Below are 27,678 nucleotides of genomic sequence, written 5' to 3' on the forward strand. Positions count from 1 at the left end.
CCACCACCCGCCCCCCGCCCCCAGCAGCCGTTTTTGGGGGGCTGCGGCCACCCCCTCGCAACGGGTAAAACAAGTAAATGGCTCCAGTGCCGTTTCATCGCCGTGTTTCCAGCTGGTCCCGTTTCGGGCTGTCCCACAAGCAGAACCGGCGGGTCCTCCCTGGGCCGTGGCACTCGCAAACCCGCCGCCTGGCACCTTTGGGGCAAAAAAGGCAGGTTGTGGGTTTGCAAACCTGGACGCCGAGGCTGCGGATGGGGTTTTTCTCCCTCCCGCTGTGCCCTGTCCCTGCCCCACGGCACGGCCGAAGCCCGCAGCCCGGTCATCAACGTGTGGAGGAAGCCAAGCTAGGCAGGAGGCACGGGGAAAGGGGATGGGGGACGTGGAAGTGTTTTATGGAGCCACAGGCTTATCTCACATTTCTCCTTTCCCTGGAAATGTCACCTTTCCGCTGTCCTTATCGCTGCCGGGGACGGCTGAGGGCCGGGGCAACCGTGATGCCTGCAGAGTCTCGGCCGTGTGCTCAGGGTGCTGCTCTGAAGGTGACAACGAAACGGTCAATGTCCACAGAAGGGCAGCGAGACTGGCCAGAGGTTTAGGAGGGGCTGGGGAAATGGTGCCCCGAGAGCCCAGGGTGGGGGTGGCAGTGGCCAGCTGGGGGAACTGTGCCCCCGCAGCCCCATCCTGCACGGTGTCTGTCTGAGCACACGTCCAAGAGCCGCATCTAAACGCATCCACAGCCTCGGCGTCCAGGTTTGCAAACCCACAACCTGCCTTTTTTGCCCCAAAGGTGCCAGGCAGCGGGTTTGCGAGTGCCACGGCCCAGGGAGCACCTGCCGGTTCTGCTTCTGGGACAGCCTGAAAAGGGACCAGCTGGAAACACGGTGATGAAACGACACTGAAGCCATTTACTTGTTTCTTTTATTTGGTGGTAGCAGGGAGGCTGCTCCCCTGCTACCCACCCCCCCCCCCCCTCCAGAGGTCATGCTCTCCTGGTGAGGCTGAGCAGGCACCAACAGCTGGATGCTGGGGGGTTTGTGGCCATGGTGTCTCTCCAGCCCCCATGTGCCTCCCTGGGACATCCCAGCTCTGGTGTTTGCATCAGCCTGGTCACCACCCTTGCCCTGCCCGGGGGCAGCCTGGCCTCTGTGCTGTGCTGCACCATGCCGTGGGGGGATCGTGCTCTTAGGATGGCAAGCGCTGCCATAGCCCGAGCCCACTGCAGCCTCCTCTTCCTCCTGCACTGCTGCCTCTTGGCTCCTGGGCCCAGTGTGGCCCCCTGCCCAGTAAAGCAGCACCGAAGCCCTGCTGGAAGCTGGGCACAGCTGGGCAGCATGGTCACCTGAGCAGAGACTGGTCTGGGACTCAGCCTGAAGCTGGGTTTTTCTAGTGACAGGGTCATGCTGGGGAGATGCTGTGAATTTCTGAACTACCTGGTTGGATTTAAAGTCCTGTTTCTCTCGGGCTGAGCAAGTAACAATTTCAACCCTTACAGGTATTTTTTTCCATGTGCATCTGGTCCCACACAGCCCTTTATAATCCTCCTCAGAACAGTAAGACAGTGGATTATGCCTGGCTTTAGGAGATGATCTGCTGAAATGGAAGTTTCTGGGCTTGATATGACAGGGACAGTGCAAACACACGGGCAAGTGGACAACAACTTACCCCACGCTTTCCTGGCAATCCTGCCCTTCCAATTCAATCCAGGCACTCTACTCCAAAAAGTGCCCACTGAGCATCCCAGTTACCGCCTCCCAGCCCGATGCACCCACTCTGCTGTGGCAGGTTCTGCTCCAGCCTTCCCGATGCGACAGACGCTGCTGTCAGTTCCCCCCGCAGCTCTCCCGCCGGCTGGCTGACACAGATGCCGAGCAGCGCCTGTCTCCGACAGCCGGCATAGCTCTGCCGGAACGAGGAGGGAGCTGAGAGCAGTGACGGGGGCAGAGCCACTGAATTAGGGACAACTTTTTCGATACACTGCTGCGCTATTTAGAGAGGAGTTTTAAAAAGGAGCCGTGCCTTCACAGCGTGCTGCCAGACACTGTCTTGTGGAGAAGGGGGAGAGACTCCATTTCACTTTCCCCCTGTACAGTACTGCAATCCCCAGGGAAGTGGAGCATCTCCCGCCCGTACAGGCAACACAGCAGGTCCCTGTCCTCACCAGGCATGCTCCCCAAACATGGCACGCTGCGGCTGTCCTGAGCTGGGGAAAAATGCTTTTAAGAAAGGGAAAGAAGCCACTTCAGGCAAGCAGAGATACCCTGCACCTGACTGAAATCTCAGCCTTCCCTCCCCTATTAAAGTCAGGCAGGAGCTGTGACACCAGAATCTACTATCCCAGTCCTCTTTGTTACCGAATGTTATTATTTTAAGGCAGCCTGACTTACCAAGCCCAAGGAGGCCGTGCCTTGCACCGACCTGCTCCCACGCACAGACAACACCGCGAGAGGATGCACGCAGGCAGAGGAACACAGCACAAACATTGCTCGGTCACCTTTTTCCCCCAAAGAACACGTGCAAAACTTTTCTTAGTTACTGTCATACACAGACCAGTAATTTATTCCAGAGCTGCAGCACTGCTGGCGCTACAGGCTTCCTGAGTATCAGCCTACATGGAAAATGACAACAGGCAATGAAGCCCAAACACCCTTTCTCCCAGTGCTGACAGATACCTTCCCAGCAGCAGGACGGCAGCGGTTAACTCCTCAGGACATGAGTCACTCCTCTTCACAAGAGGTAACAGCCCAGTTGCTGCATCTCCTGCCTTCCTGGCAGTTTTTCACAGCAAGAAACTGTTCTCAGCACAACACACATCACCCTATTTCACTTTTCCCTCCCCAATTCAATAATTTAGCTTCTAAAGGAGGAGCTAAGAACAGCACATTAAAAAATAAAGAACATCTATGAAAGATGTATTTAAAATGTGACAGGGAAAATAATTCATTGAATAAGTAAAGGCCAACGCCAATCAGTGATTCAGGACCTTGGAGGCCATGCAATGATGATCCATCACCTTTGCCCTGATGGCCACTACAAGCCCAGAACAGAGGTAAGAGTGTGCGAGCAGCAGCCCCCGCAGGCAGCAAGCAGCCCTGTCCTGGGCTGCCCCCGGCTCTGCTGAAGGAACATCTGGCTGCAGTTTCAGGGAGGCAGCAGGAAAAGCTTCCACAGAGGATGGGTTTTAAACTATTTTACTTAAGGACATTTCCTTTCAGCATGTGAAATGCCCAACTTGCTTTGCTGGAGAATTCCTTCTCTTTTTCAGACTGTAGTTTTATACAGGGGATCACTTTCGACAGAAGAAGCAGCAGGGGGAAATTTCAGGACAGAAGTCACCTGTAATCAAGTTTTGTAAATGAGATTATTCTCAGGAGGTGCACAGCCAGGTGCTCCCCGCCATTACCAAACCCCACATACAGAACAGAAGCAGGGTTACACTGCAACAGAATGAAGCACGTCGCTTCACACCTAAGACACACACAGAGCTGCACGCCTAGGTGGCACAAACAGCTCTTGGGAGCAGCAGTTGCTGTGAACATGCACATCCTTAGCCACACATTCCTCAAAACTTCCAGGAAACCATGCTGGTCCCATGATCTAAGCACACCTCAGCCTGTCATTACCTGTCTGTGACAAATAAAGCCCTGGCAGTTAAAAAACAAACAAACAAAAAAACCAGGACCCAGACCCACATACAATCAATTTGTTTGTGTCACTCAACATCTGTGGAAGACCTCTATGTTCACAAAACCAGCCAGACAAAAGCCCCACAGGTTGGCATGCTGCACCATACTCTGCTATCCTCCCTGTAACAGTTAGGATCCCTAGACCCCACTAACTCCCCTGGTGAAAGCCAAGCACTGAATTTTGGTTTGGAACTCCTCCCTCCACCTGAAGTCAGGCAGCTTAACACTCCAAATTGCTGTTAAGACTCTCCTGCAGCCTGCCTCCCTCCCCATGGCACACCAAGCGTGCTGCAGGCTGGGCACCTAGGGCATTGCTGCTCATCTTCTCCTATGGCTGCACTAGGCCCCTTCCTCATCTTCTTGTACGCCCAGGCCCAAACAGTTCAAGCTCCCTCTCACTTTACAGTTAGGTCACTCCCTAGTTTTCCCCCCCTCCCTCTGTCCACTTCAATGGGCTAGGCTGATTTACTCAAAAGTGAAGCTGCTCACAGTCCTTGCTAGGACTGCTGGGGAGAGGTCAAGTGTCTGAAGCAGACAGTCTTGGTCCCTTCCAGTCCATAACTTAAAGTTCGCAGAATCAGGACTTGCAGCCTTCCCCAATAGCTTCTCTTACTGAGGAAACTGCCTAGAGTGCCAGAAAAAAGAATCCTCTCCTCCCTCCTAAATGTCTGAGCTGTCAGGACAACACAGCTGTAAACTTTGCATTTTCTTTCCAGTCGATTACACACACAGAGTAACAGAAGGGGAAAAAGGAGAAAGAGAAATATATTGCAGCAAGGAGATTGCACCTCCTTGGAAGAGCTGGTTGCTAGAAGCAACAGTGGGCAACTGCTGCTCCGAGTCTACAGTCTGTTTCATAAGGTTGAGCCCAAGCATGAAGTGCCTGGAGGTGAAGTCCCACTGCTACTGCAGGTCACAGCAGGACTTCCAGGCACCTCCTGCGAGTGCAGCAGCGATACTCTCCAAAAGGATGGACCCTAATCTGACACCAGATACCTTCTTTTTGCACATGAATGAAGCACAAATTCCAGAAAGCTGCTGCCGCTACATACAGCTGGCTGACTGTTCCCCCCCAGGAGCTCTCACAGGCAGTTAACATGCTCATGTTCTCCATCAAAGGCCAGGATACCAAGAACTCCATGTTGGATACTTTTCTGCTTTTATTTAAAAAAAATCCAGAATGGATCCAATAACAGTTTTATTATCAAGGAAATTGTTTTACCATAAGCAGAGAACAGACACAGGATGGAGCAGAAGGCTCAGACAAGCAAAGAATTTAACTTCCACATAGCCTCTTTCGTAAGAAATAATGTTACAGCTAAATTTGAAGTCACCCTTCTCCTTCAGAACAAGGGTACTAACCTAGCTGCAGATCCGAATGTTCTCTAGCAATGTAACCAGCCTTGTCACTGCTGCTCGCAGGCCTTATAACCTGCTCACAACTACTCACATCCACAAGGAGGGTCCATATAGATGTTACTCTCCTCCCAGTTCCAGCAGGACTTCCATCTCCACCCTTCAATTTAGTGACATGGTTTCCAAACTTTGATATCAGATTTAGTACACCATTGTGTCAAGTATCAGAGATAAATGATCAGCAAATCCCCAGGTGCCTCAGTTGAATACCACGGGGCCAAACACTTAGAACTTCATCTGGCATGAATTAACTTTCATCAAGTGACAATTTATCTAGCAGACACATCACTAAGTTTATACATTAAAGAATTTTATATATAGAATACTGCCAAAACACAGTAAGTCTGAATTCTGCCCATTGCTGCTCAGGAAGGTCCCTTCTCTCCCAAGCGCCAAGAAAATCGCCCTCCTCTTCATACTCTAGTCAAGGCAAGACAGAGACTTCTTATTGCTTCTCTTCCTTCTGATCCCCCGGACTTCCAGAACCCTCTCGTTCGGAGGCCATCTGTGAGAGAGTTGGCTTATTAGTTGTAGTAACCACAAAATGCTTCTCCTAGACATCTTTTTCCTAGCTAGCTGCTTAGGTTAGTTCTAGACTGAAGAAACACTTCCTTCAGTGAAAAGGGTAATTGTCCACTGGAGAATGGAAACAATATTCATCTCTGCATGACTGCTACTATGAGGGAAGAAATTATCTTCCCATTATTTACACTTGCCCAGTGGATGCAACAAGCTTGCATTGCAGCACTGAATGTTTTCAGTTTGACATTAGAAAAGCAGCTTTCCACAGTAAGGACAGCTTAGGCCCACCAAGGTCACCTGGGCAGAGTGTGCCACTTACATCCTGGTGAAGTACGCATCTGCCAGGGCTTGAACGGGTGGGCCTTTCACTGGGAAGGAGATTGAGAAGAAAATCCTGATGGCCTTACTACTGTAATTTTAGGCAGACTAAACAGGCAGCCTGTTTTACAATCATCCTTAAAATAAGTCCAGATGTTACTTTACTTCTTTAGGCACTCCACACACCTAGGGGAAAGCCCTGTCCATGCTCTTCTTGATGCTCCCTATTAGGAGCTTCCAGTACTTTTCCATACAACACTGTACAGAAATGTAACATTGCCTGGGAGGCAGGCTACCTACGGCAGGATGGCCAAGATTTCAGGCCTTCAACTCCTCCTGACTTTCTACAGCTGCCCCTTCAGCAAGTGTCACCTTACTGCAAGGGAGCTGCACTGAGACTCAGCATTAACTACAAGCACAGATCTCACTTAAATGTCTGGTGCCCCGACTCACCCCTCCCCATCTGACAGCTATAAAATGGAAGTGACCGTGAACCTACCTTCTTGTATGCCATTTCAAAGAGCTTCAGGGAAGCCTGCTGCAGGCTGGTTGCTGCCTGCCTGATGTTCTCTCCTGTTTCAGTATCTTTACGAGCCAGAAGTTCCCTCATTTTAGCAATTTCTTCCTTCAATTTGTTGCACTGCAATTAAGTCACAAACAAACATGATGAAATCCTGCACTTTGTTCACTAAGAATCTCATTCCTGTCCTTTAACCCACCTCCCGGCCACAGCAAAAGTACCGCTTTTTTTCCAGAAGGCATGAAGTTAAGTCTCAAACTGAGCCATAACGTCTGCAGGGACTAGGACTGTGCTCAGTTCCCAATGGGCACCTGTCCACTTCACTAAATGTGCCACAGTTGGCATTAATCGGTCCCCTTGTTTGCAGTCTCAGCAGAGGCGCCAAGGACAGAAAGCCCTGCAGAGACTGAACAGCCCGCCAAGGATGAGAGCTGCTCTCCCTGGCACACCTCACCAGTGAGTCAGTCACCCCAGGAGCCAGGGTAAAGGGAAGAGAAAGCTGGTTTTCATCTATATTTAAGGCACTGTCACAAAGCCAACATGTAAGGCTGTTCACCACCCTGTTTAATCCCTTTGTTGCACGTGGGAGAAGGAGCAGAGAGGCAAACCAAAGCAATATGGTCTCATCCCAGCCCCTGTAGCCATCTGTCAAACCCTCTACACAGTCTGGCATTTCTCTGTCAGACTGGCACGCTGCTGGAGAGGCAGGCCTGGAGAAGCGAGGTTACTGGGGGACAGCTGTGCAGGCAGTGCTTGCTCAGCAGTGTTCGCAGTCAAAACGTGGGCAGAGTTCTCATTCAGACCCGCAGGAAGGGGAAGGTGATCGATGCCTTCTATGTCAGGCCACCATCTCCACCCAGACAGCACAAGGCTTCTTCCAAGCACTACTACCCACTTTCCCTTGGTATTCCCCCCCAAAAATGTTACAGGGAACAGTCCCTGCAGGGAACAGGGATTGAGGTTCTGTGCTCCTGTGAGAGAAAACTCCAGTGATCATAAATTCAAACAGAGTCAGCCAATATCCATCCTAGAGAGAGGAGCTGGGCTCAAAAACAACATTTAAACTCATCAGAGGCTACCTACCAATAAACTATAACCTTGTTCTCTCAAACGCCTCACAGAGTCCCTAGGAGCCCTTTTATTCTGCTTCTGAGAGTTGTTAACTTGAAGATTGTGCAATCTGTTTTAAACTTGGCTTTTGAAATTCATAATGCAGAAATTAAACTGTCAAGAGTTTAAACTGTTAAGAGTGGTGTGAAAAGCACTCTTTTGATACTAAATATCCACTTCACTCCAAAGACAGAAGAAAAATTGGAGTTAAGTGGATACAGTAATTTTCATTGCCTCCAAGTTCTTGGGTGCTGGGACCACACAGCAGCTTTGCCTTTGTCCCTCTGCTAACACACTGGTAGGCACTGTTCATAATCTCTAGCTTTTGAGCAAAATTCTCCTCTCACACAGGCCACAGTACAGTTCTTATCAAATCACTGCAACACCAAGTCAAGGACAAACTCCTGCCGGAACCTTTCATTAACAGCTTCCTAGGCTCTCAGATCTTCAGTGACACTGAACTCTCACTTTGAAATAGGATATTTGCTATTATCCAAACCATGTTCTTCTAAGTATGTCCTTACATCCTCCTACCAGCCATGCTCACCCCACTCATCAAGTGCAAAAACCAGAAGTCGATGACTGTGCCATCTTTACACAGCATGGAAATATGCACAGAGTTGGTACCACTGGCCAAAGCCAGCTGTGAGTTAAGTGAGAATTTGAGCAAAGATTTAGTAAGGAATCTTACCTCCTTTACTGTTACGGGATCAGAAACTACCTACCTCATCTGCTGGCAGCTGATCCTTGAACTCCTCCATCTTAGACTCTGTATCATGGATGATGCCTTCGGCCATGTTTACAGCTTCCACACGTTCCTGGGTAAAAGAGCTTGTAAGGGCCTGCTGCATACGTCACTGGCGATACAAGTTGTGTACGTGTGATCTAGCAGGTGACATTTCTTTCCCCAAACTGTCAAATTCCATTCTAGTTCCCACACAGTGTCCTTCTTAATGGCAAAGGGGCAAGAAGAAATGCAAGCAAACCATTTCTAGATGCATTCTGGCACCAGAAAGCCCAAACAGGGAGTCTATGCAAGTCAGTTCTCACGCTTTCACACTCAAACTCACTTCCCTGGAAGCAGAAGCAACTAATGCACCATGACTGTTGGCATACTGAAAAAGCCAGCAACTGCAGAGACAGCACAGCTCTCTCTGCTCTGCTCCTCAGGAAAGCAACAGACCTTTTGGAAAATATTCTTGAGCTTCTTCAGCAACAAGGGCACTAGACACTACTAAAATGCTGAGTTGTTTTACTCATGTCTCCGTATTACAAATGCTTGTAACATTTCAACGGTGGAAAAAACCCCACTGTGCTAGGTAAGAAAGACCAGTTCCTAATGTTACTCTTGCAAAGACAACCAACAGGGCACAGGGTAGGCTCTAGTACAAAGAAGCAACAGTCTTGCTGAGACAAAATTCAGTCCCAGTGTTAATATCAACTATTCCACCAGCAACAGTCTCTGGGACACCCAGCCCTCTCCATCTGAAAGAAGAGTCTACCTGAACAAGGGTGAGATAATGTTCTCAGGAGACTAACCACTTACAGGGGAAAACAGATGAAATATAATTTTGTTCTACACTATGTCTTCAACTCTTTGTGGGATGTCAAAATTTACAGCAGGATGCTGAGTCCAGCACAGTGATAACTCTGTTTATGCATTCATGATACTTCCATGGCAGTAAAACCATGATCAGAAAGGTGTAACGAGGGATTTTTGACAATTACAGTTACGCCAGTCAAGTAAAGAGAAGCGTTAGTCAAGGAAATAACCTAATCACCTTCACCTGATAGGTCACTGGACAGAGATGAGTCTCACTTCAGGACTACAACAGGGAAGAACTTATTCAGCAGTTTAAGACACAAAGTTGAAGTAAGGCTACAGAAATGTTTTCAGCACAGCCTCTTCAAATGCTAGGCCACCACCTACACTTCATGGCAAACATGCAGTTATTTAAACAGTGGGACTTTCAGACCAAGGTCTTTAAGGGTTCTCCATCTAACCTACAAATACTAATGAGACAATGCTTTGTGGCTTTAGACATTCTGAGGCAAGGCAATGCTTTTCACATGAATTTATTCCATGCATTCTCCCCTTCAGTCCTCTTCTAATCCCTTCACTATGGAGGGTGAGATTTACAGCACTGCCTGAACACCTGAGACAGGTTTCTACTGACTAGGAGAACACAAAGTGGATCAATTCAGTGTGCCCCTTTCAACAATCGCTAAACACATGCCGGTGCCATATCCCAGAGTAGGCCTCCGTTGTGCCTGCTTAAAAATCAATGCTCTATATTTAGTAGTGTAATTTATTAGTACTACCCTCATTAAACCAATTAGTTCCAACCATTAATCCTATTTATATCACAGGTTCAGTCACTCAACCATGGCAAGTGTCCACCTTCTCTTGACAAAGTCAGTGAGGCTTTCAAACACCTCCTGATGTCTTCACCTGCTCTGAGGGCAAATACTGCACTCAGATGAATTTAGCATTCAAGATGCCACAGTGAGATTTTAAGCACTACGGAAAGCAACTTCCCACTTACAAAGGAGGAGGCTGAGGTGCAACTTTACTTGGCAGGTTCTGCAAGTTAAGCTTTAAAATAAACTCAGAGAAAGTAGCTTAAATATTCCCATACTGCCTCCATTTAAATGGAACATCACTGCAAGAACCCAGCTGTAGTAGGCTAGCTTCAAATACACAGCCAAGATAACAGGCAGGTGGACAGTAAAGGGCATTGATGACAAAAAGCATTACTAGAGTTGCAAAGCTGTTTGTCACAACAGGCAGGTGAGTTTGCTTACTGCTGCCTCCATGTACCAGGAATTCTTCAGGGAGGAATGAAAATGCTAGTCACACAGGGCAAGTTACCCAACCCAAACCCCAAATCCAAATGTCTCTGCATACACCTTCTTGCAACTCTGGAGTGTAAACTGAATATAAGGAAGCAAGCAGATATTCCGGTAACTGCAAACAGTTCAAGACTTATCAGACCAGAGCCTACATTTCCTTCAAAGGTGGGCACACTTAATAGCACAGGACGGCAATAACTGGCAGGTACACTACTGGCTGCAAGATACCATAATGATCACGTTACCTTTCTTCGCCTGTCTTCCTCTGCATACTTCTCTGCATTCTTCACCATGTTCTCAATTTCATCTTTGCTAAGGCCGCCAGAAGACTGGATAACAACTGCATTAGAGAATAAACATTAATAATGAATGTTCTCTCATCTTTGAGGAGAGAAGAGTATTATTTCCCAAACCCTCTCAACAGCAGCAGCCTTGCTCAGGGACTCTGCACCTGTGAGGACCCCGTGGGCAGTACAAAGGCAGCCCATCTTTGAAGAGGCAGTGATGCTGCTGGCAAAATAAAAGCCTGATATCTTAGATCTATGAGCTCCCCAGCTCTGCCAGACACTTCCTGACCACTGATCTGCAAGTCACTTTGACCGTTCTTCAGTTACTCCTCCTGGAAATGGAGGACACAAAGCCCCCAAACCAAAGGGGCGTTCCAGCAGGTTAAAAACACAAACTGAAAAACACAACAACAACAAAAATCAACCAAAAAACACCAGCAAAACAGAAGGAATCATTTTATCGGGGCAGAGATTCCTTTCACTGTTGGAAAGCAGCCCAGGTAGCAGGATAAGACAACATGACATGATTCTACAGGTGGGGTCCTAAAGGTCCCCTATTTTTCTCCATTTGTGCCAAAAAACGTAGCCTAGATGCAAGCCAAGTTCTGCAGTAAAGCAGAACTTCATTGGGAAAGAGAGGACCAAGATCCTGGATATTGCAAAGTTAAAAAAAAAAGATATACTAGGATCCTCATTAGAAGTAAGTTTTCTACACAGTATTTGTCCGTAGTATAATACAAAACTCTAAACAGACACACATGTCCTTTGAATGCAGGCATGGTATGAGTAGTTCAGCTTTATAATTAGGAACATATTTGCATACAGATAGGCAGCTGAAAAATTCTGGTTGCCTGTTATCAGGAGACATTTACTCAGAGCTAGAAGGCTGCCACACATGGAAAATCTACAAGGAAATCAAAGTAACAAGCAGTGTTTTTGGAAATAAATTTATGCTAAAAGCCAAGGAGTAAGGTGAAGACCAGCATATACCTCCAAGTTGCCAATACAGAGTTAACAATACTTTTCTTAAGTGGAGCATGCATTTGATTGCTCAAGTGGTTGCCTCCAAGAAACAACTGAAGGGCAGTATAGAGGCTTCCCAGTTAGAGGCACAAAAGAGATCTATTTTGTATCAGGGGAATCTACAAATGCTTCAAATTAATTTTCTGAGCCCACAACAGAGCTTTTGAAAATGTCAACCATGTCGTTAATTACCCCAGAACACTGGGCCTGACATTTCATTGCACTACGGAGCAAAATATACTGACAGCTTGAAGTCCCCAAGCCTCCTGCCATTTAGAGATGCTTCCAGCCTAAATGGATGAAAATATACAAGGTGGTTAGGCAAAATACCTGCTGCTTCAAAATACTTGAATTTCAAGACCTTTGTAATGGAGTAATTAGAAACAAAACAGGGCCTCAGGACAGGGCTGATCTGTTCAGCTGTATGTGACATGCCTTGGATTCAACAGAGATCTTCCTGATTTGATTTCTCCCTTAAAAGCTGGCACCTTCATGCAGGCAGCCTCAAACAGACAGCAATCTCTTCCTGTGTTAGCAGAGGGCATTCCCAAAGGAATGCCATGCCCTGGTGTGCAGCTCAAAACAACTCACACAGGGTGCTGGATTCCCACACCCCAATTTCTGTTCCTTCAGGGTAAAGTAGGGCAGAATGTCAACTACTCCTCAGGGACACAGGACACCCCTCTAAAGCATCAGGAGCAATGCTCCACAAACACCTGTGAGCCTCCAGTTAGCCAACCTGTATGTCCACCACCTCTCTGGAGACTGAGGCACAGCTGATACATGCAGGAAACCACAGGAAGCCGTGCATTGCTGAAACACTGCTATAGTGATCACAGCAGAGGGCAAGACCAAGAAAGGACCATCACACAGTGCAAAATGACTTGGAAGGTGGTAAAACCCTGCCAGTGAGGACTTCCTTGACCTTGGTATAGGCTGATGCTTCATCTCTGCCTAAAGTCCAGGCACAGAGCATCTATCGGTGGCAATCTCTGTCAGCAGGCTAACAGATTGGGCAACAGAGTGTTACGTGTTTACAGAAGCTTTACTTCTTTAAAATTAAACTACAGGTCAGTTGTCACTTCTCCCTTTCCCTACCTCATTTTGCCGTAACCCTTTGCCCTCCTTTCCAGAGGAGGCACTTAGGCTAAGATTATGTCAACTGCATCTATGCTGCCCTGGCAACAGATTGCTTGTGTCACCCTTACTCTTAATCAAGTAACATGCTGCACAGACCCCACCCCTGCCCATCATGGCAGCACTCCATTACCTCTGGAGTCACCTAGTGTTACCCTCAGTGCTCAGTGTGCTATGGCACCATTGCTGGTCCACACCTTTTCTCCTTGTCCCTAGGCAGCATCCCAAAGCACTTACTTTGCTGTTCACGTCCGGTGCCTTTATCCTTCGCTGACACATGAACAATACCATTAGCATCAATATCAAAAGTGACCTCAATCTGGGGTACTCCACGCGGCGCTGGAGGAATCCCAACCTGAGAACGAGAAGTACTTAGCCATTAGCTCCCACACAGACATGAGCTCAGGGTACAAGGCTCCAGCGTTGGGCACATTATCTTGGTGATCTGTCAGTTGAACCAACTATTAACTAACCCTCAGAGCAGAGTACTCTACATACCTGTTGGCAGCATGTGGTGAATTAGTAGTATCTTGACAGATTTAACACGATAGAGATTTCTACCCAGGACAAGCACTCAGAAACCATGAGAGGTAGTCCCAAGGTTTCAAGGTGACACAGGTTCTGCTTTATTGCTAAACAAGCCCCTTTTCCATGGACATGGACATGGCAGGATGCTCTGTTTCCTCAGTTCTGGACATAACTAGACTTCACTGACTACCTCTGAGGCTACCATTTTAAAAAAGCGACAGGCAGTACAGCTTCCTTCAAAAGTACAAAAAAAAGGCAAAGCCCTTCCTTTCTATAGGGCTCCTCCTAGCAACAGCAAGTTTGGACAAACAGTTGTAACACTGCCAAACTTTGCCAACACTGACCAAACCAATTCTGCATAGGGAGCTGGTCAGGCAGCCACATACCGTGCACGTGAAACCCTGGAGCACATCTGTTCTCCAGTAAGCAGGGCAGTTCCACAGGCATTCACAGAAAAGCAGTACTAGGCTAGAAATGGGTTATCGTAGGACTGCAGGTATCATGGAGCCTGTTCCAAGTCTTGTCTTTGCAACACCAGAGGAAAGGCCATGATTCAGGTTATCTGCTGCACAGGCCTAGTACTACAGAGCTCTTTTAGCTCTTTATGCCCAGAAGTAGAGAGCCCTTTTAGGTGACCAGGCCCTAAAGCTGCAGTAGCCCCTGAGCCACATAAGACTTCTTAGAAACTTTGAGTTCCATCTTAAATGATAGTTGCTCCCCTGCCACTGAAAAGCTGTCCCAGAATCAGGCTGTGCCTTTAGAGACTGCTTTTTTACTACAAATAGGGTCAACGTCTTCTGTAAGATGACCCCTCCACAGCACTGCCTTCAGGGGTCAACTGAAATGGAGAAGGCTTTGAACTTCTCAAAGAAAGTCAAGTCTAAGGTCATCAACACTGAGTAGCCAACATACCAATGTGAACTGGCCAAGCAGTTTATTGTCACTAGCCATCTCTCTCTCTCCCTGGCATACTTTTATCTCCACTTGAGTTTGCCCATCAGCAGCTGTAGAAAACACCTGTGGAAAAGGAACAAGAAATTACTGGATAGCTACTAAATTACAACACATGAATTGATGAAGTTACAAGCTGACTAGACAACAAGGAAAGGAATAACGAGAAGCTACTTCAAAGAGATAAAGAATCATTAAATGCTTGTTGTTCCCCTGTTCCTCTGACAAACACCAAGGCACCAAGACTAGCAATAACCAAGCACCCTGGCATCTTGTCCTAAATGCACTCGAGCACTTGAAAACTGGCAATGCTGTGCCAGCAGCAGGCTCCAGTGGCAGCCAGCCACATTACGGGAACATTTCCTCCTGAAGCAGCAGGGCTTCTGCCCCAACCCCACGCCCCAGACAGAACAAGCGTTATCAGTAAGAGCACACACTAGCAGACCGAGACAAGGCAAAATGAAAGAAAGGATCACACCCAAGTCTACTAGGGTCTTACAACACAGGAAAAAAATAATACCTTCTGAGGCATGCAGACCAAGGTGGTCTCAAATGTGTGTGTTGCTCAGTTACAGAAAGTGTCCACACAATTCTTCTTCAGAATGATGTGTTGACAGTTAACATCATGGCATACACACTGCAATTCTGACCAGGCCACAAACATCCTGGGGTATCTTGGCACACATTAACTCAACTTACCTCCCCTCTTGGGCACACTAATAATCAACAGAGATACTCAGTGGCTGACATTAAACCCCATTCTATGCTGCTGCTTCTTACCAGATGAGAGGAGACAAGACCATCTACTGCCATGCTTTGGGTAGCCTTCACTGGGTGTTTGAGACCACCACCAAAGACCCACCCATCTAGAGTCAATTTGTACCTGGCTCTTCTTAGTTGGTATGGTAGTATTCCTGTTGATGAGCTTTGTGAAGACACCTCCCAGTGTCTCAATCCCCAAGGAGAGGGGAGTTACATCCAGCAGCAGCACATCAGTAACGTCACCAGCTAACACGCCACCTTGAATAGCTGCACCAATAGCAACGGCTTCGTCAGGATTAACTGCTTTGCTAGGAGCACGGCCAAACAAATCCTGTACAGTCTGCTGCACCTGAATGAAGAGAAAGCACAGCTCATATGCAGAGTGAGCCATTACCGCCCAGTGCTGTGGCCACAAGAAGGTGCCAGCCTTGGCTAAAGGTTTGTATCCTTATGCTCCTGCTACCATGTAACCCTGTGGCATGACAAAAATACTACGCTTCAGGCTTGTGACTGCTCCCTAATTCCCCATCTTCCACACGCCCTATTAAATGCACTCCTTTCAGTCTAGACAACTCCTTCTCTGGAGACCTTCTTGCAATCAAGTTTGCCAGCTGCAAGTCAACCTACATCAGTCCTTTCATGTAGCCCAGCCATGTTCAGAAGGGATCACTCCATGCTTATCAAGCAGGAGTCAAGGACTGCTCCCTGGGAACTTGTACAAGCCAACACTGGGCAGAACACAGCTGTCAAGGATGGTACAGCTGTGGAGGCAGAGCACAGGGAAGGTAAAAAAAAAAACAGAGCAGAAGGACAGTTCATCTTGTGTGTAATAAAGGAAACAAAAAAAGGAAATTGTGTGAAGTACAGTATTTTCAAACTCTTTATTTAACAGGCTGTTTCAGCAGAGAAATAGATTTGCTATGTCAGCAGACAGCCTGAGCTGTGTTACTAGCTTTTCACTGCTCTGCCCTTTCAGAAGGACGTGCTCATGATTGCAACAGATTTACTGCTAAAGTATCCACACAGGAATGCAGCAAGGTGTCAGCACCAGAGCACAGCTCAGTAGTCCACTCCTCTACCTTACAAGAGAAGGGTGTAGGACTTGGTTCCTGCTTGCAGCTTGTTAGGCACGCATCGGCACAGGTGAGCGTGATGTGCCTGGAAAACTGTGCTGTAAGCAAATGTCCAACTCCTCTGCACTGAAGCCAAGAGACATCTGCCGGGAGTGTTCATTACAGAAGACGACACTTTATGTATGAGCATATAATTAAGTGCAAGTCTTCCCCCTCTGGAAGCATATTTTACAGTACAAAAGAAACATTATTTCTAACCACCCACTGTACGTTTCCTGGAGCACTGGCCACGTGAGTGCTCCAAAGAAGGCACATCCCCTCCTAGCAGGGTGAAGCAAACACAACAACGTACATGAGAGAAGGTTCTGTGTTGTGTGCAACATGCCGGCGCTGATCTCGGAGCCAGAGCTGTAGCTAGAGGCACTCAGGAAAGCATTATGTAAACTCAAAGCCACAGATGCTGGGGGTTATAAATAGGGGGTAAAAAAGTAAAAATGACAATAAAAAATTAAAATCAATATTTAAGTACTGTCTTCAACTCGCAAAGGATATATAATGTTTCAGGAAGGGATTCACTACTTCTAGAAGTGTTTTTCATCACTTTATACCTAGCTAACCACACAGTTTTTCCTTTATCCAGCTGGAACAGCAGGGACTTTGGGAAGGCATAGCACAGTTACTCCACTTGAGCTTTGGCCAGAGCAGCAGCTTCTGTTTATCTTGTTGCTCTGGTTCTCCTGCCTGGGTGACCTTCTGCACTCACTAATACCACCTCCAGCCACCAGGCTCATTTAACACAGGGAAGAAAAAAACCCACCACCAAACCCCAAATCAATCCCAAGCAGGACTGTGTACACACCTACTATCCTAGAAAGGACGTGCAAATCACAAATCTTAACAGCAAACAAATAGTCCAAGCCTGACTGATCCCTGTGGAATGAGATTTTGATGATCTCTGTAGAAAAGGACAAGCTGTACCCTTGAAGAGAGCAGTGTACATACATGTTCAGCTCTGACTTCAGGGGAGCTAAGCAGAAGTCTGCACGGCTATGAACAAGAACAGTAAATCACCAGCAGACAGCACCTTATCTGCAAGACTGTGCATGTCAGCAGAGCAAGTTTCTAAGTTACCTGTTGGTGCTTACCACCACAGAATACAAGAGCCAGGTATTAGGTAACAAGTGTTTGGAACAGCCAGTTAAATATGCTCAACAACACCCAGCCTCAAACAGGCAGCCAAATACATGCTACCAGCAGGCAACAGAGCCGTTCTGCTTGTGCAGTTTCTTCACAGCTAGCTGTAAGTGCTCTACATGGGGAAGATACCCACTGCAAGGCAAAGATGACTTGACAGATTGTCGTCGTTGAAATGTACCTTTTTCACATGCTGAAGTCCACAACAAGAGAAAACACCCTGTGTATCTGAACAATGCTGATTATGTTTGGCCCACATCAGAAGGCCAACTTGAATTTTCAAATTCTGATACCTGCCACTTGTCTTTGTAAAGTGCAACTCAGCTACAGCCCCCAGATCCAAGCTGAGTTAATTAAACGGGATGGGAGAGTCCCTTGCCACTGCTTTCCTGTGACTACTTAGCATGTCTGCTCTGCTCCTGGGGGCCTTCAGCTGCTGGAGCTCTGAAGTTATCAAGATTCCCAACTTTTCTGTTACAGATCACCCTTAACAGAAAGCACTGGGTAGCCGTGCCAGCTTTGCCTGTAACAGCGACTTATCTCATACCTTTGGCATTCTGGTCATGCCACCGACGAGGATGACTTCACCAATGTCACTCTTGCTGACTTCAGCATCCTGCATGGCTTTCTGGCATGGCGCTACCGTCCTTTTGATCAGATCAGCTACAATGCCCTCAAATTGTGAGCGACTCAGCTTCATGTTCAAGTGCTTTGGTCCAGAGGCATCCATAGTAAGGTATGGCAAGTTAATATCAGTCTGCAGCACAGAATCAGACATGAAGTGAAAAACAGCAACGGAAAATAAGGCAGCTACATACAGGTTTTATATCAAGTTACAGGTTCTATTCTGCCTGTACTGAAGCGTCAATGTGCCCGCTCACTCTGCAGCCCAGTCTTTAAGTGGCAAAAGGCATACCTATATGTTTGACATTTCAGACAACAGATAGAAAAATTACTTTGTTACACATCTCATGGTTACAACTGTTAAGTTCCAATTTTAATATTGTGTTATTCTGAGGTCTTTTATTGTTAAGAAAAACAATTTAATTTCTATCACAGCCAGGAGATAAGAGCTGAAACATTAGAAGTGACAACCTTAATCCTCTTCCTCTGGCACAACACAGAAGAAAGCCCATCTTCATAGTTCTGAAAGATTTTGCCAAATGACTAACATTTCACGTAAGGTAAGCTGCTTGAAGGAAGTGACTCATGACTGTTTTCTAAATGCAAACAACTCGTGTTTGACAGCCAGTCCATTCCCATTTCACACAAAATTCATCAGTGCCAGGGACCATAATCCCCCCTTTTCATGGCTATTTGTGAATCATCTTACAAACTCACATGCTGGATTTTTAAAGCAAACCTTATACTGAAACCATCTTGTTCAAGTGCTGAGTCATGCTGACATCAAAAGATACTACAAAGCAAAGCATTAAAAACATTAATGCTTTAAGCTCTAGAGATTAAGTTTACACAACAAGAATTAACCCCATGTTACTGACTAGAAGTGCGCATTCACTTTATAAATGGCATGGTCAAAAATATTAGGGGAAAGTAGAGCCAAAAGCAAGCTGTTTTCCCTTCACTGCTAAAGAGTTAAGGAATTCAGTTTTTCCTGGTATGAACAGACTGTATTTGCCAACTCTTGAGCTAGTAAAACAGAGCCTGCTATGTCTCTGGCAGAACTATGCATCCATTGTGACTGGCCTAAACTCCTTGCTATGAGCTCCCCACTGGCCAACAAAAAGACCACCATCAAAAAAAAATATGTTTATTCAGAACCTAGAAACTGGCAGTGTCCCCATTTCAATTACTATATAATTGACCTTAATTTCACTTAGGCAAGACTATTACACCCCCAACTTGCTGCTTCTCCAGCTCCTTATTCAGTAGTGAATAAAGGACATGCTTGAATGCATTAATATACAAAGCAGTGGAAAAAAGGGGTTATATGTTGCCCATTGTCTAGACAACACTTCTATAGGGAAATACGTAAAGGTTCCTTATGGAAATGATTTCTTGTTACTAGACAAATTAGCTGTTTCAGTGGAATGAGTAGCACCAAGATTTTGAAACTGCCTGCACAAAGTTGCAAGGGCTTCCAGTAACCCAGCAGTACTCGCTGCAGCTAAATTCCCTGACGCCCATCATACTTCTCAAATACATAGTAAGTTGGGAACAAGGTCACATTCCCTGCAAGATGAGAAAACATGGTGCCAGAAGAAAGGCAAAACCCAGCACCCGCTAACATTCTTGGCTTCCAACAACTAATTGTGCTCCTAAACAGTCTACCCTGCTAAAGGACTTTCTGTTAAAGTGATGCCATTTGTTTGCACAGAAGCTTGCTCTGCCACCACAAGAAAAAAGCAATTTCATAAAGCTTTGTAAACAAAAACGATGCAAAACTCAGTGTATCAAAATGTTTCACCAGACTGCTTTGAACCCAGCCACCTACCTGCACAGATGATGAAAGCTCACACTTTGCTTTCTCTGAGGCTTCTCTCACCCTTTGAAGGGCCATGTTGTCTTTCGTCAGGTCAACACCCATCTAAGCAACAAATGATACGGGTTAACAGACTCTCAGCTTTTGCACAGGAGTCATGGAGAAGTTTTCTTCATTGCAGTTCACCTTCCTATCACTCTTGACTGTGAAGATGTTTGCAGAAGTACAGCCCAATACGTGCACTTTTGCTGATCTCTCTCACTTCTGGCAAATATATTTACCATTTCAAAAATATCTGCTAGCCCACTCTGCTCTGATAGTGATTATACAGTAAGTAACCAATTAAAGCTTGGAAAAGCTGCTGCATCACAGAATATGAAGGCAAAACTGGATTGGCAAAGGAGTTGGAATTACATTGCAGTTTCCTGCAGCCAACCCTGTACTGTATGCATCCATGCTGACACATTCAATTGGACCACAGATTTTTATTATTAAAAGTAAGCAGAATATAGGATAGTGTATAGGATAGTCCTGCTACACTAGATAAAAAAAGGCAGAAGTCCTGCCATTCTATGTCTTTCAGGGGAGGAATATTCCACCTCAAGAAAACAAGTGTAAGAACTGGAAGCCAGGCTAACAGGCGTCTAATACTATTAAATTTCAACTGTGCCACAGATTACAAACCAAGTCCTAATAATTTAAAAATAATTCCTGTTCTTCTATAGAAGTTAATCAAGGTTGAAAAACAACGTAACACAACATTAAATTCTGATGGGATACCTTACCTCTCTCTTGAACTCTTTAACAATATACTGTAGCAAAGCCTGGTCAAAATCTTCTCCACCTAAGAAAGTGTCACCATTGGTGGACTTCACCTCAAAGACTCCCTTCTGGATTTCCAAAATGGAAATATCAAAAGTGCCACCACCCAAATCGTAGACTGCAATACTACAAGAACAGATGCAGAAAAACATTACTTTCTAGACAAAGCTGTGTGGCTCAAAAATCACTCTCCTTAGAAGATGAAGTATGCAGAATTCATGTTGCTTGTCGACAAAAGTTAAAAGCCTCTCTAAAGACAGCAGTAAACAAATTATACAGCATATGCATTCCTTGAGCACTCGAGTCCATGTGGAAGTCTTCTCTGAAAGATGTGCTACATTATGCTTAACCTCATCCATTATTTCAGAGAGGGCAGTTCCTCCATCTTCATAAAAAGACACACTAGCATCCAATGACAAGGGCAGGGACACCAGTACCATTATGAAATATGTTTTTCAAAATGTGAGGCTTTCGCAGCACTATAATCCACATCAGAAATACAAAATCTGTAACAAAAAACCTGCATTTATATAACCACCCTTAACAGTGACTGAATGCAGTCAGGGAAAATGATGCAAGTTGTGGATAGCAGGCACCAAACCTCAGCACATCTCTCATGCTACACTTTAGCACCAAAGGTGACAGCCTCTCACCCAGTTGTCCTTAGCCACACCTATCACTGCTACCAGTAGGTAACAATTATCAAAGCTGAGTGTCAATTAAATTAAGTTGTAGCTGCAAGTTATGAACTCGCTTCCTTTAACAAGTATGGTTGGCATAGAACAGAGGTGACATTACATAGCACTGACTCAAGGTTGTGAGTCTACTTTGGCAGAATCCCAACCAATGATTTTAAAAAACAGAAAGCAGAAGAGGCATTTACAAAGCAAATTACAGCATGCTTATTTAAGAGAGGGTAGGTGTTATGAACAGGCACTTACACTTTGTCTTCAGACTTGTCCAGACCATAGGCAAGTGCAGCTGCTGTTGGTTCATTAATCACCCTCAAAACATTCAAGCCAGCAATCTGCCCAGCATCTTTTGTAGCCTGAGGAAAAAAGAGGAAGAGTACTAAGTACTGAGAGAAACAATGCAATTTATAAGCCCGAAAATCTTACAGTTTGATGAATACCTGTCTCTGAGAATCATTGAAGTAAGCAGGGACTGTGATCACAGCATTCTTTGCTGAATGTCCCAGGTAATTTTCTGGAGGAAAAAGGAGACAAAACAGAAAGTTATATTTATATGATGAGTAACAATATTATTACCATGTAGTTTGAAATAATTTTCCTGAACTAAGAATGGAAGACAGGCTTGCTGCTCAAGAACCTGCTGCTTTCTGGGAAAATGTAGAGGGAGCTGTGCAGAAATCAAGTCCTTCCACATAACATGGAATAGTTTGTGGATTTCTGACGGAACAGCGAAGCACCTCTGCAATTCAATCAGTAACTGGAAGCCACTAGTGAGTCTGAGAATCCACCTGAGAGCTTGTCTTTCTAGTGTGTGAGTGTGAAGTTGTTTTCCATTTCTTTGGAGTGTTCAACATGTGACGCACTTAAAACTTACTTATTTTTGTCCTCTTCATAGAGTCTGCTGTAGGTAACCTTTATATGGTACAAATAATGTAAGTATACTAACTTTACAGGCGTTTGAGATAGCAAGTCAGGAAAAATATGTATTACACCCTAACTTAAGGCCACAAACTTCTCTCAAAAAAGAGAGAAGGATGTCATCAAACGCAGATTCAGACCTGCTGAAAAATAAGAATGTGCATGATGCAGTGAGAATCCAGACAGGATTTACGCCTATGCATTAGCCCCACACAGACCTTACATACTGCATTATTCTGTGTTGCTTGCAAAGCCAGATCATTCCATAGTTCAATTCATGTAGCATCCAGGCCAAAAGCCAACAAACCTACAGGAAGCAGACCCCTGCTTAAGGCAGAGGAACACCATCCTCAGGGTAAGCCAGATTCATCACATCTAGATGCTCACATACCACATACCCATATTTTACTCTTGGGTGGAGCTTTAGCAAGCATCCAGGACCTAATACTGAAAAAAATATCATCTTTGGATGAAGCTTCAGTAACAAACTTTCGTCCTGCCCTCCAAACACCTACCACTGTATGCATGTTTACCAATCGAGACTGCAGAAGGCAGCTAATGACTATTACTGCTGTGTATTTTACTCAATTTCCCCAGAAACTACATTAGGAATTGAAAACAAGAAAAAAAGAAAATCTCCAGGCCAACAGATATTCTCTGCTAGTGAAGATTCAAACTCACCATTGGCTAAGAAGCTATTAATTCAGCCCAATAATCGGGTCCCTTGAACACTCCCTTTCCTGCTACATAACTTGTAGTTGGATAAGAACAAAGCCACTCAGAACCCTGGCTGCCACAGCCCGTGCTCAGCTGCAGCCTGGGAGGCACAAGGACTGCAGTTTACAAGGAAAAGGAGCTCCCCCTTCTGAGTAAGTGTGCATTCAATTCAATTAAAATTGAGTATCGACTCAATTGGTATTAAATTTTGGTAAGAATATGTTTTAAGTAAAGCACAAACATCTTGCCAAAAATCCCAGACTGAGGTAGGCAGGGATCTTCCTTGAGGCTTTGTAACAGCCCATCACTGTACCCTTCCACGATCTGCCCCATATAAGAGCCTGCTATATAAGGATTCCCATGCCAAAAAAGTATCTGTATGGCTGCAGCCACTTCCCTTTACCATGGCCCAGTACCAAGGTCACACTTGTGTGCACAGATGGCAAAGACCAAACTGTACCAACCTGCAGTTTCCTTCATCTTCATCAATACGAAGGCACCGATCTGGCTTGGAGAATAGAGTTTCCCATGAGCCTCTACCCAGGCATCACCGTTGGAGGCACGGACAATTTTAAATGGAACGTTCTTACTAAAAAACAGAAGAATTCCACACTCGATTTCTGTATCAGCATGCAGCACAAACCCCCTACAATTAGTATCAGCAGATGAACATGTGCAAGTTCTAGACAAAGAATACCGAACTTGCCAAGAGTAGCCTCAGATCCAGGGAGTCCCAAAAGTACCAATATACTACTACTGCTTTTAATCAGCTACACCATTTAATCACAAGCCTTAGGTATGATCGTACAGCTTTAATTGTAAACGCCTCAAGAATGACAGAAGTCTCCTTTGGTAGATGCTGACCATTTTGCACAGCATCGGCAAGGCTGTGGGGGAAGAGAGACTAAATGGTGGACCTTTGACTTCTCTGAAAACCCTAAAAAGATCAGTAACTAACATAGCAAAATGCAGCTTGGCCCTCACAACATAAGCAATGAACCTTTAAGACATGAATGCATAACTATTTCACCCAAAAGCGGGTTATATTTTAAAACAGGTCGTGTTATACACCATTGTATTTTATGCATTTCTGCTGGAAATGGCATTGCTCTCCACCTTCACTTACATATCCTTCTTCACTTCAGAGTCATCAAAGCGCCGCCCGATGAGACGCTTGGTAGCATAGAAAGTGTTGTGTGGGTTAGTTACTGCCTGCCGCTTTGCTGGCATTCCAACCAAGCGTTCGCCATCGGCCGTAAATGCAACAACTGAAGGTGTTGTCCTGGCACCTTCGGAGTTTTCCAGCACCTATATAAAAAACGTAATAGGATGCCATCAAAAAACATTGCCTCTGAAAATGCTAATTTGGACATTCAACTTCTGATACTGTTACTGCAAGCTGGTGTTCATTTTTTACTTACTTTTGCTTGCTTTCCTTCCATAACTGCCACACAGGAGTTTGTTGTACCCAAATCAATTCCAATAACAGCACCTTTAATTGCTTCTGAGCTGTAAAGAATATTGTAGGAAAAATAAAATTACTACTAAAGGAAAATAACTAACTAGATAGCAAAAAAGCTTTCTATCCTGAAGACAGAACAATGTGATTTCTTCCACCAGATGTTGAAGAAAATACATGCTGTATTCTGACCTAAGCTGTTCTCTGCCCCATACAGGAATTTAACCTTGTGCCTCTGTATTCAATCAGAACACTTATAGCTAAATCCCTGCTTGTTTATTTAAACATATAAACCACTACTCTTCACCAGAATAATCTGTATAACATATACTCTCCACATCCCTTAAGATTTTGACATAACACAAAGCCATAACTAATTTCGCCCCTACACACATGAAGTTTCCCGGACTTGTTTTGGGTTACTTCTGATGTTAGAACATGCTGAAAACATCCACCTGGAGTCAAAAAGCTAATAATAAATATAATAAATTGTATTGGTTTATTTATCACCTCTTAGCATGAAGATAAGAATACACAAAGACAACAAATTACTAAACCCATACACAGGTTTCTCTGAGCCAGAGCCAAAGATAACCATCTTTTTGATCCTGAGGAGCAACAAACTAATTTAATTCTGAAAATGGGAGCGGTCCTTACACAAGACAAATCTGAATCTCCTCCTTCTTTCTAGGAAGTGTGTACCACCCCTTTCAAAGCTGGAGAGAACTCCTGAATCATAGTTTTGCCTTATAAACAAGGCCATGTCCTGGGATGAAGAAAGCATACTGAAGGCAGAGCAGGACCACGTTTATTACCAGGAGGATATCACCTTCTCGCTCCCCAAGATGCCAAGTCGCTCTTACTCCAGTTCAGGTAACATAAAGCAGCGATCTTGAAAATGTGCAACTGCTCGTTTTTTCTCTGTACTAACCAGAACTGGGCAGTTTTCCCAACACAAACACATTTCCCATTCTGTGTCCTGAATCAGCATCAGCCACAAAACATCTGACTAAGTTACACAACTAACTGCTACTCTTTTCCCATTACCTTGCAACAAGAAAAACAAGTGAATAAAATGCACAAGCTGTTTGAAACAAATTTTATCTGTAGTGAAATGGAGCCACTCATTACCCTCATTTCATGCCAGTCTAAAACAAGTTGTTCCACCACCGTTTGGGGTATTCTTGTTTGTTTGTTTGTTTTTGTGTTGTTTGTTTGGTTTTCTCTTAATCAAACAAATCTCAACAATCCACATTTTGTGGATGCTGCTGGTGGTGGGAAAAGGGAGGAAGAACAATTCTTAAAGTTCCCCTTGGAAAAAAACGAGAGATAAAGAAACAGCCTTAGAAAAACTGATATGCATAGGTTCTAGTTTTATCTTACTGGTTTTGCTCCATTACTCCATCTCTTGACTCCAATAATCAGTTCTGGTATCAGGAGAAGAGTAAATATAAATATCAAACAGCCAAACATGAAAAAACAAGGAAACACTTACGCATATTTTCTGCTGGATGCTGCTCTGAGAACGTTTTGACTGAGGCCATTCCAGAATGTCTATAAAATAAAGACGTTCTAATGAAAATTTAGTTTTAAACATTAAATAATCTTCAAGCCAAGACTTTCAAAGGTAGACAACTTCTGAAGTGACACAGTCCTACTACAACATTTTATTTTTAAAATTTAAGTGCAAATTAAGAAAAAATTTGAGAAATATTCAGGTTGCAATAAAAACCCCAATTACTACGCTTACTCACCTGGCATAACCCTGCTTTGTATTACCAGAACTGAGCTATTTCACTCATACAAAATAGCCTACAAATATGCTACCAAGCAAAAGACATTTCAGTAAACTAACTCTGAACCTTCAGCTTTCAATGAACAGCAGCAGATAAACATTAACCCCATTTCTCAAAGCTTTATGTGTGGTCAGCAACAAATGACCTACGACATCCCTTGAAGAATCTGCAGTCGAGATTTCGCAGCAACTCTTAAGTTTTCTTGCAGCGGCCACAACTTTCCACGTGCAAATCAATATTTTGGAGAACTCTGAAAGCACTATCCCTTTTTCTGTTTTGAGAATGAGTTTTTTAATCTTAACGCAAAAGGGACCACACCAAGACATAAATATTTTGCTAATTCTTCAAGACACTTGGCCTAGCCACACTCTGTGAGTGGGTAAGGGCACAAGGGCCCGGTCAGAGCAGGCAAGCACCATGTCCGAAAAAGAGACCTGCTCTGTCTCAGCCCAGGACAGAGCGGCAAGCACGTCCAGCGCAAGTAGCTGCAGGATTTGGTGTCGGTGCCCGTCCACAAATGGCCTTTGCCTGCCTTTCCCAGCCTAACTTCCGCTGTCAGCTTTCACACGGGGTGGGTGTGAGGAATCGAGCCCCATTACGATAAAACTCCTCGAAAACAGACCCAGCCGTGCGGAACACGCTATCCCCTTCTCACCCACCGCCTGCTGCTGCTGCTGCGCCCCGGTTAACACCCCGCTGCAATAAAATCCACCCAGAACTCGAGACAGCCCAGCGGGCCGGACCGCAGCCCGAGGCCGGACCGCGGCCCGGGGCCGGGGCCGGGCCCGCCGGGCCTCTCACACCGACAGCCCCCGCCGTGCCCCCCCCCAGCCGCTCCGGCCTCCCCCGTCCCGCTCAGCGCCGCCGACCCGTCCCCTCCGGGCCTCCCCCGTCCCTCCGTCCCCTCCGGGCCGCCGACCCGTCCCCTCCGTCCCGCCCGTCCCCTCAGCGCCGCCGACCCGCGCGCGCACCTGGGCGGGCCCGGGGGGCGCGGGGGCGCCGCGCGGCAGGAGCAGAGGGAGGCGCGCGGCGGCGCGGCTGGCGCTGAGCATGGCGGGGCGGTGGCGGACCGGGCCGGGCCGGCGCGGGGGAACGAAGGGACGTGCGGTGCCGCGGCTCTTCTGGAAACCTCCACCCACGTGGGGCGCGGAGGGGGGGGGGGGGGAAGATCGCGTCGCAGGACCCCCGGCGCGGGCTGTTCCGAGGATCGCCTGATCCTTCCGCGCACTCTCGGGGCTCTGCTCGGCCACCAGCACCCGGGGTACGGCTGCGCGCTGCCTTCCTGAGTGTGTGAGGGAGGTCGCTACCCCGGCCGGCGCCGACTGGGGCGAGACAAAGGCGCCGGAGGGGTCCGGTGTCCACCGGCACGGCCGGGACAGCCCGGGTCCTGCGGGCGGCCCGCGCACTCAAGGTCGGACAGGATAAAGCGCACGGCGATTGCAGCGCCTTGCGTC

The 27,678-nt window shown here is 46.1% G+C and overlaps 1 protein-coding gene and 1 non-coding gene across 2 annotated transcripts; both read right to left on the reverse strand.

Annotated features, from left to right (window-relative positions):
* Positions 1-4,819: 4,819 nt before the first annotated feature.
* Positions 4,820-27,370, reverse strand: HSPA9 (heat shock protein family A (Hsp70) member 9). Its single transcript, XM_075057156.1, has 17 exons — positions 27,196-27,370; positions 25,924-25,982; positions 24,391-24,478; positions 24,096-24,277; positions 23,434-23,558; positions 21,775-21,848; positions 21,584-21,690; positions 20,606-20,768; positions 19,833-19,925; positions 17,925-18,134; positions 15,232-15,459; positions 14,310-14,414; positions 13,107-13,224; positions 10,668-10,762; positions 8,295-8,387; positions 6,439-6,579; positions 4,820-5,604 (listed from the first exon to the last, which is right to left on the reverse strand). Exons 1-17 carry the CDS (start codon positions 27,274-27,276, stop codon positions 5,545-5,547), a joined length of 2,022 nt encoding a protein of 673 aa, XP_074913257.1. The 5' UTR covers positions 27,277-27,370; the 3' UTR covers positions 4,820-5,544.
* Positions 14,910-14,980, reverse strand: LOC142044584 (small nucleolar RNA SNORD63). Its single transcript, XR_012654370.1, has one exon. It is a non-coding gene; the product is annotated as a small nucleolar RNA SNORD63 (small nucleolar RNA).
* Positions 27,371-27,678: the final 308 nt, after the last annotated feature.

This window comes from Buteo buteo, chromosome 24 (assembly GCF_964188355.1).
Source record: "Buteo buteo chromosome 24, bButBut1.hap1.1, whole genome shotgun sequence".
NCBI classification, from domain to species: domain Eukaryota; kingdom Metazoa; phylum Chordata; class Aves; order Accipitriformes; family Accipitridae; genus Buteo; species Buteo buteo.